The sequence below is a fragment of the Tursiops truncatus genome, chromosome 2 (assembly GCF_011762595.2).
Source record: "Tursiops truncatus isolate mTurTru1 chromosome 2, mTurTru1.mat.Y, whole genome shotgun sequence".
Lineage (NCBI taxonomy): Eukaryota > Metazoa > Chordata > Mammalia > Artiodactyla > Delphinidae > Tursiops > Tursiops truncatus.
The window spans coordinates 122005773-122024285 of record NC_047035.1 but is presented as its reverse complement, the minus strand read 5'-3'; the positions used below and the strand labels follow the sequence as shown (position 1 = coordinate 122024285).

The following is an 18513-nucleotide window of genomic DNA, read 5'->3' as shown; positions in this document are numbered from 1 at the left end:
CAGGGAAGCCCGGCAGGTAGATTCTTAACCACTGCGTCACCAGGGAAGTGTGTGGTAGTTTTATGTTTAAATTTATAAGGAACTGATGAACTATTTTCCCAATGGTTATACCATTTTGCATTCTTACCAGCAACGTATGAGAGTTCCGTTTCTTCCAAATCCTTGTCAGCATTTGATACTCTCAAATAAATTGCAGACATTCTCATGGATGTGTAGTGGTATCTCACTGCAGTTTCTTTTTCTTTAATTGTAGTAAAATATGCATAACATAAAATTTACCATCTTAACCATTTTAACTGTACAGTTCAGTGGCATAAATTATACTCACATTATGCAACCATCATTCTTAACCCATTTTTGAAACTTGCTCATCATCCCAAACTGAAACTCCATCCCCATTAAACAGTAACCCCCCAGTTTCTTCTTCCTCCCTCCAGCCCCTATTCTACTTTCTGACTACGAATTTGACTTTTCTAGGTGCTCATGTAAGTGGAATCCATATGCTGTTTGTCCTTTTGCTTTTGGCTTATTTCACTTAGCATAATGTCCTCAGGGTTCACCCATGTTACATCATATATCAGAATTTCCTTTTTAAAGCTGAATAATATTCTATTGTGTGTATATACCACATTTTGTTTAATCATTCTTTCATTGATGGAGACTTGAGTTGCTTCCTTCCTTTGGCTATTGTGAATAGTGCTGCTATAAACATGGGTGTTAAAAATAGATCTCTTCAAGTCCCTGCTTTCAGTTCTTTTGGGTATATATCTAGGAATGTAATATATCTAGTAATTTTGTGTTAAATTTTTTTGAAAACCAGTATACCATTTTCCATAACAGCTGTACTGTTTTACCTTCCTGCAAGGGTCCCAATTTCTCCACATCTTTGCTAATACCTTGCTAATATGTTGTTTTTATTTTTAAAAAATAATTGCCGGATAATGGGTGTGCAGTGTCATTGTGGTTTTAATTTACATTTCTGTGATGACTAATGATGTTTTCATGTATTAATTGGTCACATGTATGTCTTCTTTTGTGAGTATCCAAATATTTTGCACATTCTTTTTCTTTTCAGGATACAGGTCCTTTTTTAGACAGGCATGTATTCTGTATCATTACTGATTTTTTTTGGGGGGGATACTTACTTTATTAATTAACAAGAGGAATGTTGAAATCTTTAACTATAGTTGTGAACCCGCTATCTTTTCTTTCACTTCTCTTCATTTTTGCTTCCATGTATTTTCTTTATTTATTCTTTAATTTTTTGGCTGCGTTGGGTCTTTGTTGCTGCGCGTGGACTTTCTCTAGTCACGGCGAGTGGGGGCTACCCTTTGTTGTGGCATGCGGGCTTCTCATTGCGGTGGCTTCTCTTGTTGCAGAGCACGGGCTCTAGGTGGGCTTCAGTAGTTGCAGCACACGGGCTCCGTAGTTGCAGTATGTGGGCCCCTAGAGCGTGCGGGATGTGGTAGTTGCGGTGTGCAGGCTCTAGGGCATGCAGGCTTCAGTAGTTGTGGCATGCAGGCTCAGTAGTTGTGGCTTGTGGGCTCTAGAGCTCAGGCTCAGTAGTTGTGGCTCATGGGCTTAGTTGTTCCGTGGCATGTGGGATCTTCCCGGACCAGGGACCAAACCCATGTCCCCTGCATTGGCAGGCTGATTCTTAACCACTGTGCCACCAGGGAAGTCCCCGTGCTTCATATATTCTCAAGTTCTGTTATTAGATGCATTCACATTTAGGACTGGAAGATCTCCTTGATGAATTGATTCTTTATCATTAAGAAATGTCTCTGTTCTCTGGTCATGTTCCTTGTCCTAAAGTCTGCTTTGTCTGGTATTAATATAGCTACTTCTCCTTTCTTAGGATTCGTGTTTGCATATTATATCTTTTGCTGTCTCTTTATTTTCAACTTATATGCCATTATATTTAATAAGTCTTTTAGATAGTGTATAGTTGCATTTTTTGGATTTTTTACAATCTCTGCTTTTTAATTTGAGCGTTCAGTCCACTTATATTTATTGTAATTTTCAATAGTAACACTACCAGGTTACTATTTGTTTTCTAGTTGTACCATTTATACTACCTTCTTTTTTTTCTTCCTTTCCTGCTTTCTTTTGGATTGAGCATTTTTTCGGAAGTCTGTTTTATCTCCAGTATTAGCTTATACCTACCTCTGTTTTTTTTCCAGTGGTTGCACTAGTATTTACAGTATGCACCTTAGTTTATTTCAGTCTGCCTTCAAAATTAGACCTCTTAGAGTATAATGTAAGAATTCTAATACATTATAAATTCGTTTACCTTTTTGCCATTGTAGTCTTCCATTAATTCCCGAATAGAATTTCTGATTATTTCTTTAAACAGTCAGTTGTTTTATAAAGAAATTTAAAAACGAAAAGCAGCATTCTTTGATGTTTTGCCCATATTTTCCATTTTCATTTCTTTTCCTTTGTGTAGATTTGTGTGGACTTTTTTCATGGACCTAAGTTTCTATGTGGTGTTGTTTTCATTCTACTTGAAGAATTAAAAAATTTCTAAAGCATCAGGTCTATTGGCCAAAAATATATTTCAGCTTCTATTTGTATGAAAATGACTTTATTTCACTCTTCAACATTTTATTAGGTAAATTTTCAGACTTACATGGATGTGAAATAATTCCAGAATGTAATTCCACAATTAACACTTTACTATATTTACTGTCTTATATCTATCCATCTATTAATTTGTCTTATTTTTTTTGATGCTTTTCAAAGTAGGTTGTGGATGTTAGAACATCTCATCCTTAACTTCATCATATATAGTAAAATATCTCATCCTTAACTTCATCATATATAGTCATATAGTCATCATATATAGTCAACTAAAACTTAGAAATTTAGTATTATTTAAATTTAGTATTATTAACTGAATTTAGTATATTGTTCTGGTTATCTATTGCTCCCTAACAGATCACTCCAAACTCATTGTACCCCAAACATCAGCAGTCATTTCTTTTGCTTATGAATCTGTACTTTTGGCAGAGACTGGCAAGGATAGCTTGTCTTGACTTCAAGCATGTGAGCTGGAGTTGAGGTTACCTGATAAGTTGAGGCTGTTATCATCTAAAGTCTTGCTCACACATCTGGATATTGATGCTGGCTGTCAGGACTTCAACTGGAGCTCTGGTCTAGAACACTTAGATGTTGCTTTTGTATATGGTTGCTTGGCTTCATTGCCAAGTGGCTGGCTTCATCACTGTAGAGTGGCTACGTTCCAAGAGTGAGTAGTATCTCAAGAGACCAAGGCAGAAGTGCATGGCATTTTTATAACCTAGCATCAAAAGTCTAGCTTATAAAAGAGCACACACTTCCACCGTACTTTCTTGATTGAAAGTCACCGAGGCTGCTCAAATTCAAGAAGTCACATAGACCCTACCAGCTGATGGGAGAATGCCAATGTTAACCTTGTAAGAAGAGCATGTGGGATGGATTATATTGTGGCTGGCCATCTTTAGAATATACAGTCTGCCACATATACCATTCCATGTGTTTTGACAAATGCTTACAGCTTTGCAACACAAAGTCCTATCAAGTTATGGAATCTGTACCCCTTCCTAGCCATTTCCTGCCCCCACATTACCCACACCCCTAAGTCAATCATTGTTGTGATCACTTTAACATAGATTAGTTTAGCTTGCTCTAGAATTCCATATAAATATAAATCATGGTACTTATTTATATAAGGTTTCCCTTAGCATAATGTTTGTGAAATTCATCTATGGTACTGCATGTGTCAGTAGTTTGTAACTACATTCTTCTCTTAAGGGACACCTGGGCTATTTTCAGTTTCTAGCTGTTGTGAAAAGCCTTCAGTGAACAGCTGTATGAAAGACTTTGTGTAGATATGTATGGTTTCTTTGCTCTTGGCTAAATACCTAGGAGTGCAGTTTGGGTTATAGGATAGTTGCCAGATCTTTTCCCCAAATTGGTTGTTTTGTTTTATACTCTTACCAACAATTATATGAGAGTTTCCAGTTGCTCTACATTCTTGTCAGCATTTGGGACTGTCAGTCTTTTTGATGTAGCCATTCTGGTAGATGTATAGAGCTTTATCTTCATATTTTGAAGGATATTTATCCCTTGATATATAAGTGATATATCAAGTGATAAATATGTCTAGGTTGACAAATTTTTTTTTCAGCATTTGTTTCTGATGAGAAGTCTGCGGTTATACTTATCTTTCTTCCCCTGTACTTAAAGTCTTTTTATTTACCTCTGGCTTTTCTTTAAGATTTTCTCTTCTTTGCTGGTTTTCTTTGTGATTATCCTGCTTAGGATTTATTGAGTTTTTGGTTTTGTTTTTTTGGTCTGTGTTTATGTTTTCATCAAATTTGGAAAAGTGTTAGTCATTATTTCTTCACATGTATTTTTTTAAAGTTAGCTCTCTTCCTTCTACACTCTTTTCCAGGGTTACTCTGGTTATATGTATAATGTTAGACTATTTGATATTATCTTCAGGTCATTAACATTTTTAGTTTTTTTGGTCTCTCTGTGCTTTAGTTTACTTTGTTTTGTATTTCACTGTCCTTTTTTTTCCCCCCTGCAGGGTCAAATACTTTCAGATATTTTATATATTTATATAAATATGTATATATTTATTTACTTTTTGTATTTCTAGAAGTTCCGTTTGATTTGTTTTCATGTATTCCTTTGAATCCTTGAGCATATTTATAATAGCTGTTTGAAAGTTCTTGTCTACTGATTCTATCAATTCTTTCATTTCAGGGTCTATTGATTGGTTTTTCTGTTGGTTATGGGCCGTCTTTTCCTGCTTACATATTTAGTACTTTCCTATTGGATACTGAACATTGTTATAGTCTATTGTTGAGTGGCTGAATTTTGTTGTCTTTTAAAGTGTTAAACTTTGTTTTGCCAGCGAGCTAAGTAACTCGCTGGTCAGCTTGATCCCTTCAAGGCTCTATTAGGGTGTATCTAGAGAAGGCTTTACTTTAAGGCTGGTAGCTACTACAAATGCATGGCCCTTCTTAGTTCTCTACTAAATGTCCCCAGTGTCAGCATATTCTCTTCACTCTGGTTGGGAGAAACTTAGGGATCTCCTAGTCCTGTATGATCACTGGGGATATTTCAGCTCACAGCTCCTCTTTCCCCGGCTTCATATAGTCTTTCCCTTTATTCATGCAGTTTTGTGTATAGTGGCAGACTCGAAAGGACCCCCAAGTGACAGATTTCTGGACTTTCCTCTGCATAGCTCCCCTCTGTGGCAGTCTGTCTTATTAAAAATTCCACCCACTTCAGCCTCAACTCTGACCTCTTGCTTCTTACCTCAGTGAGACTGCTGTCCTCTGACTGGATTTCCCCTCCATTGACTCAGGTTGGAAAGCCTCCTCCATGAAGAAATTCAAGCATTGGAAGGGTTCACCTCATTTCTGTTCGTTCTCATGGATCAGTCTCACACTGCCTGTTATCCAGGGTCTGAAAACAGCTGTTTCATGTGTTGTCCAGTTTTCTTGTTTTTGACTAGAAGCAACTCTTATATACTTTTGGATCTTTCTCTGGACTTAACTTTCTGTTCCATTTAAACATTTAGCTAATGCTCATACTGTACTGTGCTTTTTAAAATAAACTTTTGATTGAAGTATTAGTACACATACAAAAGTGTATAAATGTGCACGTAGCTTGTTTAACTTTCACACACTGAGCACACACGTTTAGCCAGCATTCAGATCAAGAAACAAGATCAGCTCTTCTGAAGCCCCTTGTGCTCTCTTTGTCACTACCTCTCTTTCCCCAAGAGTAACCACTATCCTGACTTCTACTAGCATAGATTAGATTTTCCTGTTTTTATATTTTATGTAATTAGAAACAGTCACATTTAGTTGTGTCTGGCTTCTCTCAAATAACATTTGTGAGATTCATCTACATTGTTGGCTGTAGTCAGTTGCTTATAATTTCTGTATAGTACACTTGACCCTTGAACTAGGTAAGGGGCTGGGGGTACCCATCCCCTGCATAGTCGAAAATCTGCATATATAACTTTACAGTAGGCCTTGAGAACTTTACATTTCTGTATCTGTGAATTCAACCAATTGCAGATAGTGTGGTACTGTATTAACGTATTTACTGAAAAAAAAAATCCGCGTAGAAGTAGACCTGCATGGTTCAAACCTGGGTTGTTTAAGGGCCAACTATATTTTGTTTTTCATTTTGCTGTTGATGGACATTTTAGTCATTTTTGGTTTGGGGCTACTAAGAATATAGTTACTCTCAATATTCCACTGAACGTCTTCTAGTGAACATATGTACTGATTTCTTTTTGATGTGTACTTAGTGGAATTTTTAAGTCATAGGGTAAATGACTAAACTAAATGATTTAGTTTTAATAGATACTGTCAAAGTTTTTTGAAGGGGTTGTATTGATTTTAATTATACTAAAATATTTTATGCTTTAGTCCCTGGTAGAACAAGTTCTTGGGAGAGAGGCATTCTTCTCAGAAAAATGAAAGTTTCATGGTTATTCTTACATGTTTGACCTTCAAAATAAACTTTTGTTAGATTGGCATTGGGTTAAATTTGTGTTAATTTGGAATTAAAGGATACCCTTGTTTGTGCATCCATGAATTGCATTTGGAGCTGGTTTAGAATCCTTTGTCAGGCCATGATCCTTATTCCTTTTTTTTTCCTTGTAGAGGGAGGTGTGGTGTCAAGAAAACAATCCCCATTACTATGAAAATAAACATGGATGAGATGAGCACTACCTTCTACCAGCTTATAGCTAGAGGCACTGAGAAACCTATTCAGATAGCTATAATGTATAAAATAATAAATTTAGGGTGGAAATTAAGAAATTATTTTATAGTATTAGGAACATATAGTTCCCAGACAAGACTGGTTATTTACAGAAGAGCTTAGAGCACTCTGTGAGATACAGCCTTTAAAATGAGTAGAGTTTTTTTAAACAGGGCATAATAGGTGGGTGGGGGGTGGAAGTTAGCAAAGGAGAGAGAAGTATTTCTGAGTGAAGTGTCCTGAGAAACAGAAGCATTGAAATTAGAAATACAGATGGCCAGTATGTGATAGCCAGTAATCCAATGATGGGACTAGATCAAGTACTTGGTAATGATGTCATAGAGTGGGCAGTAAGGCTTGTATGAATGGGTGGAAGCCAGTGGCAGGGACTTCATATGATAGTTTGAAATTTATCCTGTGGGCATTGGGAAAGTATAGATTTTGAGTATGAGAGTGATATGGCCAAATTTGGGTGTTTAGGAAGATAATTCTAGTGGCAGAGTCAAGGATAGAGGAAAAAGTAAAACTAGGTGAAGTAATGAGCATCTATAACATGACTATGCATGGGGAAAAAAGGATGCAAGTGATATTTCAAAGAAAAAATTTACAGGATTTGGGTATAAATTAGAAGTGTACAAGAGAAGGAGCATGGCCTTTACAATCAGACAAGTTGTTTTTAATCTTGTATTCACTAGTTAAATGACCTCTAAAGCAAGTCATGTAAAAGAAAACTTTCCTCTTCATAAGATGTTTATCCTGTGAAGTATATTTTGTGAACATTTTCAAGCACTGGAAGTGTAAAAATAAAAATGAATGATATATGTGTTCTCTACAAGTGTGGTCTAGTCTGAGAGAAGAGGCTGGACTGGCAGGTTTTGGCCAAATTTTGTATAGTTTTATAGGAAATGTTACTCTGGAACAAAGCCAACAAAGGAATAATTGGGGGCAATGTTGGAGTGTGGGGGAATTTCTGAGGTAGAATTGATAGCACTGGGTGAACGGTTTGTTGTACTGCAAAGAGAGGGGCCTTCTCTTTAGAATATGACTCAGAATTTTCTAATGGGTGACTGGACTGGCAGTGGTACTGTTATACCTTCCACGGTTTTTCTTAATATGTCTGGGATAAACCTTGCTCATGCCTCAAAGCTCAGTTTATATGTTACTTCATGAAGAACGTATTTCCGTTTTCCCCAGACTAAGTCAGAGTACTGTATATGTACACTTAACCATATCCTGATTTCTTCTTCACAACACTTAACTATGCATTGCAGTGACCTAGTTTATTGTGGTTTTTATTGTGCGCATTTCCCCCATTACATGGAGATACAAGATTGTCTAGTTTCTTTACCACTATGTCTTCATCCACTTAGTAGACACTCAAACATATTTTTAAACTGAGTTATAATTGACATATAACATTGTATTAGTTTTAGCTAGTAGACATTCTTTGAATGACCTTTAGTATCAAACCATACATTGGTTAGGCTAAATAAAAATGAGGGGGAGATAATAAAGAATGGCACCAATTTTTTTCATTCTGTAACTAGTAGGACAACAAGATTAGGCACATTCAGGGTGGAGTACGTTTTTTGGGAATAATTGAGCTTGATTTTAGATGCTAATGAAACAACCAAGTGCATGTGTACTATTGGTAATTGAGAGTAGCAGGCTTATGACTCAAGAGATGAAGGCTTAAAGATGTAGAGTTAGGGATCCTAAGTATAGAGAGGTGCTATAGGAATGGATGATGACATTGCACAGAAAATTAATTCTTAACCTACGAAAAGGGGCTATTGATAGAAACTTGGAGAGTGGCTATGATTGAGGGGTAGGAAGATGAACTAGCAGAAGACTTAGTTCCTGTCAGAGGTAGAAGAACACAGGCAGGTACAGCATTATGGAAGTCCAGGAGGGGTGAGAAATGGTTAGCAGTGTGAAATGCTGCAGAGAAAAAGTAGGATTGAGAGGCCACAGGATTTGGGACATATAAGAATGATGATGACTTTTATAAGAAAAGTTTCAGTATGTGGAAGGTTTTGTATGTTAGCATCTGAGCTAACCGTTTTCAGGCCTTTCTGGCAGTTAAAGGAAGGAGAGTAAGGAAATGGTACTGTAAAGAGTTAATGGAGTTGAGGGAATTATGTTGAAAGTACTATATGAAAGCAGTGTTTTGAAATTTTAGTCTAACTGCAGAATGGACTAGAATGAGGAGAGCCTAAAGACAGGAAAATTTACACAAGAAAGTTATTGGAACAGTCTTTTGTTGTGAAATTTACAAATGTACAAAACTTAATGAGTTTCAACAAGTAGCTTTCCCATAAATTTAAGACACCATAAACATGGCATAAAGGAGAACAAGATTGCTGAGTGGACACAATAAAAAAGTGATAGAAAAGGTAGTCTGAAATTAAGTTTGACCTAGGGTTACAAGGAGGTGAAGGAAGTAGGCTGTTGGAGAGGAGATAAAGGACATGACAGATGTAATAATAATATGTATGCACCTGTGTAGAGAGGGAGAGAGAAAGAGAGCAGGCAGATGGGCTATTTTAAGGATAAGTGAAAACGTTACAGGGACAGGTGGATTGGTATAGGCATTTCTTATTATTTGATTCCTTTCTTATTAGATTATTAGACTGAGCCCTCTGTTGGAAAGGAATGTGTATATAAATAAAATAAAGGCACTAGGTCTGGTGTAAGAGTGCTAATGGTTAAATTTGCCAAGAGTGCAGGTAACATTTCTGGTGCTTACAGTTTCTGTTACTTATCCTATATCTTCGTAGATTTGGTACATTCTGTGATTATGTGTTCCTAATCTTCTAAGGCAAAGTTTCTCAAATTGAGGTATGCATATCACCTGAAATGTATGTTAAAAATACAGATTCACACACCCCCATTTTATGTACTGAATCACAGTCTCTGGAGGTTGAGATCAAGTAAGTATCTGCATTTTTTGTTTTTTTTTTTTTTTGCGGTACGCGGGCCTCTCCCGTTGCGGAACACAGGCTCCGGACGTGCAGGCTCAGCAGCCATGGCTCACGGGCCCAGCCGCTCCGCGGCATGTGGGATCTTCCCGGACCGGGGCATGAACCTGTGTCCCCTGCATCGGCAGGCGGACTCTCAACCACTGCGCTACCAGGGAAGCCCAGTATCTGCATTTTTTACAGGTTCCTTAGGTGATTGTATTATAGAACAGAGTTTGAGACTCAGTCCTCTTAACACTTGGTTAATTTTAAAAAAATATTTATATGCAGTATAATATATTCATTTTCTGCCATCAACCTGTAGGATGCTGGGTGGGTTTCCTTATTTGGTGGGGGACTTGGTTTCTTCATATGCAATAAGAGGAAATGTATTAAAAGACTTTAGTTCCTGTTCAACTGAGGAATGCTCTGATAATATACAGATGAGTTAAGAATTTACGGTGATTATTTGGATGCATGCTTTAAGCTTCAGAATTTGGTTTTTGATAAGTTAAGTTCTGATAGATATATGAAATGTTTGATTTAAGAAATAATGTTTGCTACCATACACTGAGGCCCTATTATGCTCCAGGCGGCATTGTCCTACATACTTTAAAAATATTTTCTCTATTACAACAACCTGACACCTAAGACTTACAGGTCAAGGGACCTGCCAAAGGCTGCTACTCAGGAGGTAGTTGGGCAGATGCCCATATATGTACCTAATACAGCAGGTCCTCAGCATAGGGAATTTAATTAAAAGCTTAATTGCTGTAGGTATCTGAAGGAATTACAGGCACGTAGTTAAACAGTTTTCATATATTTTCAGCCATTTTGGAGGGAGGGAAGAGTAAAGAAACGGCAAGCAGTAAGTTCTTTGGATGAAAATGGGTATCATGGTTCTGCCAGCTGAAAGCACTCAGACCACAGGGCCTGCCTAACCACCTTTCCATGCATCCTGGCAACAGCATTAGGGGCATTTGTCTCTTAATATGTTTCTGGATATTCATAAGTATTACAAATGAATTTGCTTTTATAATAAATTTTAGAAAAAATATTTTCTATGAAAGTTGTCCATCCAGTTGTCTGTGTAAAAAGAATTGAGTGAGGTGTTTTATATTTTAGGTTAAAAATCTGTAAGAGCCTGATTTTAGAATTCACCAGCTCCTCAGAAGTTTGGCGAAATATGGTATGTTTCCGTTTTATTTTTTGGAATTCAAAATTGCATGTATATCTTAATGCCATGGTTAGAATAATGACAAATGTATTCAGCAAATTTGGGTGTCTGCCATTTTTAAAGCATGTGCTAGGTGCTAAATCACTGTGCTACCAGGTAGACTGTATGGGGAATCCAGGTGGGATTCTGAAGAATTTTAGAAGAGGTTAGTATGCTATGAGAAGTAAAATAATTGCATAAGAAGGTTGAGAGGGTAAGTTTGGCTGTTAGGCTATGAGTTAATAATAGCTTCCATTTGTTGGGCTCTTACTATGTGCCAGACACTGTTGTGAACAATATATATGTTTGTTCATCCTCATGACAGCCCTCTGAAATAGATACTACTGTTATCTTAGTTCTGCATATCAGGATACTTAGGCTTGGAGAGGTTAAGTAACTTGCCCAAGATTTTCCATCTAGTAAGTGACCAAACAGGGACTTGAATCCAGACTGACTCTGGAACCTCTGCTCTGTGGAGCACTGGACCTCATGAAAACGGAGGTCTAGAAGAGAGGACTTGCCTCAGTAATTTTCACAATACACGTAGCTCTTTAATGAATTAATTCATCTCAATTAATTAATCAGTTAAAAGGTATTTTGACTTTCTCATTTTTATGTTTACAGGTTGGAAAGTTAGACTTGCAGCTTTTAAATCCACATACACTATTAGTCTTATGAGGACCCCACAGGAAACACTGTTCATTTCAGGGGCGCCTTACCTCTTTCCCATATGACCTCAGGAATATTCTAGGTTTTTATTAGAAAACATGCAACTATGATAGGAAAATCTGGGGAATTTGAATATATATTTATATATATATTAAATATATATTAATATATATATTTAATATATATATTAAAAATCCCAGTTATAGGCATACCTCAGGTATTTCAGGTTTAGTCCTAGACCACCGCAATAAGGCAGATAAAGGTAATCAGGTGAATTTTTTGGCTTTTCAGTGCATATAAAAATTATGTCTACACTATACTACAGTCTATTAAGTGTGCCATAGCATTATGTCTAAAAAAGTAATGTACATACCTTAATTACAAAATACTTTATTGCTAAAATATGCTAACCATCATCTGAGCCTTCAGCGAGTTGTTGTAGTAACATCAAAAGTTACTGATCACAGATCACCATAACAAATATAATAATGATGAAAAAGTTTGAAATATTGCAGGAATTACCGAAATGTGACACAGAGACATGAAGAGAGCAAATGCAGTTGGAAAGATGGCACCAATAGACATGCTTGATGCAGGGCTGCTACAAACCTTCAGTTTGTAAAAAACACAATATCCGTGAAGCACAATAAAATGAAGTATGCCTGTATTGGAGTCCCCTGAAGTTAATGTATTCTTAGGCAAACTCTCACCCTTATCTGAATTTGAAGCCCAAGTTCATAGGCTGCAGAGGTATGGGCTCAAGCATTGATGTTTCATCCCTTCTCTTAGGGTTCTCAGATAACTTGCTATTTTATATAGGGCTCTGGATCCGTGCAGTAAACCACCTTCTGTGGTTGTCTGTTGTCACTTGGAAGGTGTTAACTATCAAGGATCTTTTTTTTTCTTTCCTAGTTTTCTCATCTTTCCTCAGTTCACTTTTCAGATTTGGCCGGGATATATAGTTTGGTAGGGAAATCATCAGGGGAAAAACTAGTTGCAGGACATGAGTTCTTGATTCTGGGATATTTTGGATGTGTATCTTTGCCTGAAACTACAGTGTGATTAGGATGCCTGATAAATGTGAACCATGATAATCAGGAATCAGGAAAATTCAGCTAAGGCCAAGTCAGAGGATCAAAAGATACTAGGTTGAAGGAGGAGGAAATGTTTTCATATTTTGCCATTCTCTCTCATGAAATTGAATATTAGTGGGTTTATGGCTGATGTGGAGAACATGTTTTCATGAAATACCCAAGGAGTTTTGGCTAATGTTAGATTATCCTATTTTAATATGGAATAAGTAGGAATAGACTGGGGTGTGTGTGTGTGTGTGTGTGTGTGTGTGTGTGTGTCTGTGTGGGTGTGGGTGTATAACTGTTCCATTAAGCATTTGACTACCTGGAAAACTGTGCTACTATTAGTCCCATTTAAATTATTGTAATGGTGGGGTGTCAATCCATATTTTAAATCTTTGTTCATATATTTAAATCATGAGACTCTATAGCAAAACTAAATAAAATCACAGAATACTAACTCTGGATAGGCAGTCAGTATATCTGGGTTTTTAATCCTAGTCCTGGCTTCAACGCTAATACTAAAATCTTGGGCAAGTCAATTAATCACTCTAAGGCTGCTTGGTTTTTTCTTTTTCTTCTTTTAAATTCTTTCTATAGTATCTGCTCTGAATAGGTAGAGCCCAAATTATCTTTAGATTTAAGATGCCATTGACCAAAGTGCTTTGTAAACTGTAACATTTCATAAAAGTACAGGAGATTATTATATTTTCTCAAGTGAAGAAATCATTAAGGAAAAAAAAATGCTGGAAAATAGTCCTTAAAAACATTTCTATAATTACTCTTCTGATGGTTGTTGCATTGGCACCTAATTTGAACCTTTGAAGATTATTTTTGAACAATGAATTGGGTTTATATATTAAAGTGTTCTAACTAAAGATTTGTTTAATTTATTAGAGTTATTAAACCTACGCTCAGATCAAGTTAGCAGCTAGACTGGTGTGACAACCTGTTTTTAATCAGTGACTCAAAGCTGTGATCACCCTGATGTCACCGAATGGCCACAGCTTGTAAAAGGTAATTTTGAATGTTATTTTACAGCCTTTAAAAGGCTGTCATTGTAAAATACGTGCTGTAAAAAAAATGAAGAAAATGTACAGTTGGCAGGAATACTGCCTGCTAAGAATAGTGGACCTAAGAGTTGACCTGTTTCTCCATTTAATCTCCTTCCTAAAATATTTTGTGCCCTTTCCCCAGACCTATCTGTATGAATAAACAGGAAAGTATTTCTAAAAAGTTTCTAGTTTTTAAATAAACATTTTATTATGAACATTAAAAAAAACTATGAAAAAAGTCTTAATATGCCTTTTAAAGTGTGCTTTTTACGTGGTGAGAGTTTTAATAAATCTAGTATACTTGTCTCCTAGAGAGTTACAGTAGAAGGGCTTGGCTTGCAGGCTAGAGAAGCTGGACCTCATAGAAATCTCTTTTCTGATTTGTTATTCTGATGAACTTTAGGTTAACCTAAGTCAATACTTTTTGGGTTTTTTTCTCCTTTGGTTATATGTCCTCAATTTGGTAAAATTAAAATATGTACCAGATCCTTACTTCCAAGAACTTGAGAGTAAAGAATAAAGAGACTCTTCAGGGGCTAAATTGAAGCTTGGAAACTATTGTTAGATCTTAGGTATTTTATAATTTTGAGAGTTTGGATCCTAATTTTAGGATATTCTTTAGTAAATTATTTAGAAAATTAGTAAAATATTTAGAATAAATAATATTCTAATTATTTAGAATAAAACAGAATACAATAAGCAGAATGACTAGAAATTTATTCAGGCAGGTACTGTTATTGCTCACTGTAAGGTAAAAGGTGCTTCTATTTGTTCAGTGTATATTCACCTTTCTCTGATTAAAAAACAATTTTTGTTTTGAGTAAAAAACAATTATGCTAACTCTGTTTAAGAGACCTAGGATAGATCGTTTTAAGGTAATAATCTTGAGTCCTTATTCTTTTGTTCTTCTTATTGACTGAATTGGTTTAAATTACTTGGTTTGACTTAAAGTGGTTTTTGGTAGCTCACGTTAATATATGTTAATGTTAAGTGATCTAGTTTATTTACAGTAATTTCATGACATTTTGGTGCTAATGTTTACATATCCTCTTGTTTAGAGAATAGACTTTGGAAAATAGAATGTAGTTACCATTTGATGTATTTAACCTCTATCCCATTTCAGAATCTCAAAACTTTGCAGCAGTTAAAAATTGTGCTTCTGAGACTTGGATTTGTTTTTCCTCTTGCTTGTATCTTACCTTTTTGCAGTAGTAGTTTAATTTCCCTGTCATTGTGTCCTCAGTTTTTCCCCTCTCTCTCTTTCCCTGTTAATTTTGAAAGTTTTGCCGCCTACATGTATGAAAGCTTCTAATCTGCCTCTCTTCCCTTAGTGCCAGCAGGTTTATTTTTTGTTTTGCAAGCCTGCTCTGCCTCCTTACAGTATGACATCTGATGCTGGAGGGTCGCACTTTCAAAAATGAGTCAGCTGGTACATGGGGTTATCATCACTTTTTAGCTCTTCTGTCTGAGAGATACAAGTTTGGAAGCAATCTTGGGGTACTTACCCACAAGGCTGGTGGAGACCAGGTGTGTCACAAAGGTGATTTGCTTGCTCCCTGGGGGAGAGGGTGGAGTGAAATTTTTGCATTTGTGTCACTGCCAAGTCACTGCCACCTCCAGCATGCCCCAGTTTTTAGTTCTAATATCATTTTGTGCAAAATTGAAAATGTAAATATACTGCAAAGAAGATCTAAAATAAATATTTGAGCTGCTGGATTTTTTTTTTATTTTTTATTTTTATTTTTTGCATTCTTGTCCTTGGACCACTGCAGTGAGGGGTAATTTTGAAAGTCTGATAAAGAAGTGAGTTTTTTAAAATCTAAGAAATATGGAAAACAGATTCTTTTCTTTTCTGGTGGCTCTGATTTTAAGATTCTCTTGTTAAAAGTTGTTTAGAATTTGAAGTCTCAAGTCAGTTATAAATTTACAAATCAAGTCCTTGTAATGTCAGTTTGAAAATTTAGCTTTTGACCTCTAAAAAATATTTTACCTGTTTTGTGAATTAGAAGTGTTAGAAATCAGTATTATGTTGATTCACCTTAATACAATATATATTGACTGATGCTGGTTGTAAAAGTGAATAGAGTAACAGGAATTTATTTTTAACAGCATGATGGGGTAGGCAAAATTGGTTCATGCCCCAAAATGAAAATAAAAGGCTTCTTAGTGTCTTAGAATTTTCAGTATTTCTACTTAAAATAGCAGCAGTATATTTAAAAAAAAAAAAAGAAAATAACTGGCAACTATTTATAACTGAAGTCAATTCACAGTTATCCACAGCAAAATTTTAATACCCTAGGATGGTACAATTTTGACAGGTAGTACATCCTGCCCGTGTATTTTCAGGGAAAGCTGCTTTCATTGTTGAAATAAGGTAATCATGGTTAGAATGGTAAAACAGACTTAAGTGTCTCAAAATTCAGAAGGGTATTAGATTGAAATTTGAATTATCTACAGCAGAGGTTGGCAAACTTTTTCTTAAAGGGCTAGGTAATAAATATTTTAGGCTTTGTGAGCCACATGTCTCTGACAGAGTTTCTCAGCTCTGCTTTTGTAATGTAAAAGCAGCCGTAAATAAATGAGCATGATTCTGTGCCAGTACAACTTTACAAAGATAGGCGGCCAACCCAGGCCTTAGTTTGTCATCCCAGGCAGTAGTTTGCTGATCCCTCATCTAAAGTTTGGGACTGTTAATACCAGTGAATACTTTTGATATTGTGGGTAACCAGTACTTGGCTGTAGAAGGTTTCATAGTTGTGGGTTTTTATTATAAATATTTGACTTTGTGAGTAATTATGATTTATTACACTGGTTTGTATGTTGGTATCTAAATATAGTGTTTACAGTTTCCTTTCCTTAAAAAAAAAAAAGAGAACTGAGTTTTTATTAGTCTAGCCCTTACAATAAATGTGTTGTATGGCAATCTGATTTGATCACTTTTTCACATGTTGAACTTTTAAAACTGTTAACCATTAAATCTTGTTGTCAAATTTGTCTTCCAAAATAAAATGTTTGCCCCTTTTTGAAATATGGAATATTTTGCTTAACTTTACTGAATTGCATTTTACAGATCATCAGGAGAACCTCAGTCTGACGACATTGAAGCTAGCCGAATGTAAGTATAACTTGGTTGAGGCTGTGGTGTCTTTTAAGTTGCTCTAGATTGCTTTAAATGGTATCACATTATTTGAAAATAATTTCCAGTTAAAGAGAGTATAATGCTTTAAAAAGTAAATTGGAAGATAGGAATACGCATGTCTAATATTTTCCCTACCAAATAAATACCTCTAAATCTTGGTAACATGCTACTAGATTTCTACTTCTGGATAGATAATTGCATGCCCCTGGATTCTTACATATTTTTGCTCACCTAGCAGTTTTGGGGAAATAGATGGGGAGGAGTTCAGCTTAACAATCATTTATTAAGTGCCTGCTGTGTATAAGATATTGGGTGCTGTTTTGTGGATACAGAGATGCATAAGATTAGTTAAGCTAAATTAACCTACATAAATTTAGTCTAGTCAGTGTGAAAGACCCAGAAGCAAATCATTTCAATCATTGTGGTAGAAGGATACCCAGGATGGAACATGAACATAAAGAAGTACCAGGGTACTCAAGTACCCTGATGCAATAGGGACCTAATCCAGATGGCAGGGAAATAGGGGTGATCAGGGAAGGCTAAGTTAAGTCTTGAAGTGTGACTGGGAGTTAGGTAGCACGTTCTAGGCAGAAGCAGGAGCAGAGTTACAAAGCAGCATAGTGAATGTAGGGAACAGTAGGCAGTTGAGGATTTTTAGATCATAGACTGACTGAAATGTAGGAAATTGAAGGAGGTGAGACTTGAAAGAAAGGACTAGGTGCTTGCATACTATGTAAAGGACCTTGGCCTGTCTCTCATAGGTATTTGGGAGTCAGTAAAGAACTTGCTAAGTAGGGGTAGTAACCTTGTTAGGTGTATATTTTTAATAACTTTGCCAACAGGGAGGCAGGATTGAGGAGAAATCATGTGGTGGTACGTTGACCAGGGCTTCAGTCAATGAGGGCCTAAATAAGGGCAGTGGTATATTAGGAATTCAAGATAAAGTTTTCTGGATGAAAGAAAAATAGAAGGTAAAGTAGGTAAGACTTCAGTGATTAGTTGTGAGAATATAAGAAGTTTAAGATAATATGAGAAGTGATAATTGTTGAAGCAAGGTTTTTAAGATAGTAAGGGTTGGAATGAAGAATATAGGTGTAGGGATTTCTCTTGAATAAGAGCAAAGACCCAGATCTTATGAAACTAGAAGAAGGAGGTAAAAATGGATATGTGATGTTAAATGTATTGGTAGGTAAGAATGGGGAAGTCAAAGTCATTTGTGTCTGAACTGTCAATTTTCTTAGTAAATTAGGTAGCTACACCACTGTGTGCTTCTTGAAAAAGTGGTTGTGGATTAAGCTTGGGACATGCAGACTTAAACAGCAGATTTCTCTACTGAAAATAGTGGAAATCCTTTAAAATGCTGATGTACATTGTGCATCTCCAAGAAGGGACTATAAAATGTATTTCTCAAATTTATGTGTCCATGTAACCGTTAAAAAAATTTTTTTGTGGTAAAATGCACATAACAAAATTTACCATCTTTACTATTTTTAAGTATACAATTTAGTGGTATTAAGTACATCCATATTGTCGTGCAGTCATTGCCACCATCATCTGCATAACTCTTTTCATCTTGCAGAACTGAAAATGTACCTGTTAAACAATCACTCCCCATTCACCCTTC

General features: G+C 36.0%; 1 protein-coding gene across 8 annotated transcripts in view; it reads left to right on the top strand.

The window, feature by feature from the left end:
* Positions 1-18513, top strand: part of UBE3A (ubiquitin protein ligase E3A) — a 97183-nt gene that overhangs the window by 16953 nt on the left and 61717 nt on the right. For 2 of the 8 annotated variants that reach the window (XR_012330242.1, XM_004316755.4), the window contains exons 2-4: positions 10863-10926; positions 13593-13712; positions 16821-16865. Coding sequence is in view for 7 of the 8 variants with exons in the window: in XM_004316755.4 (XP_004316803.1) it covers positions 13693-13712; positions 16821-16865 (65 nt within the window). In the remaining variant the exon portion in view is untranslated. Of the gene's footprint in view, positions 1-10862; positions 10927-13592; positions 13713-15081; positions 15291-16820; positions 16866-18513 lie in introns of all 8 variants that reach the window. The other 6 variants (XM_073801330.1, XM_073801331.1, XM_019945850.3 and 3 more) reach the window with 6 other exon arrangements.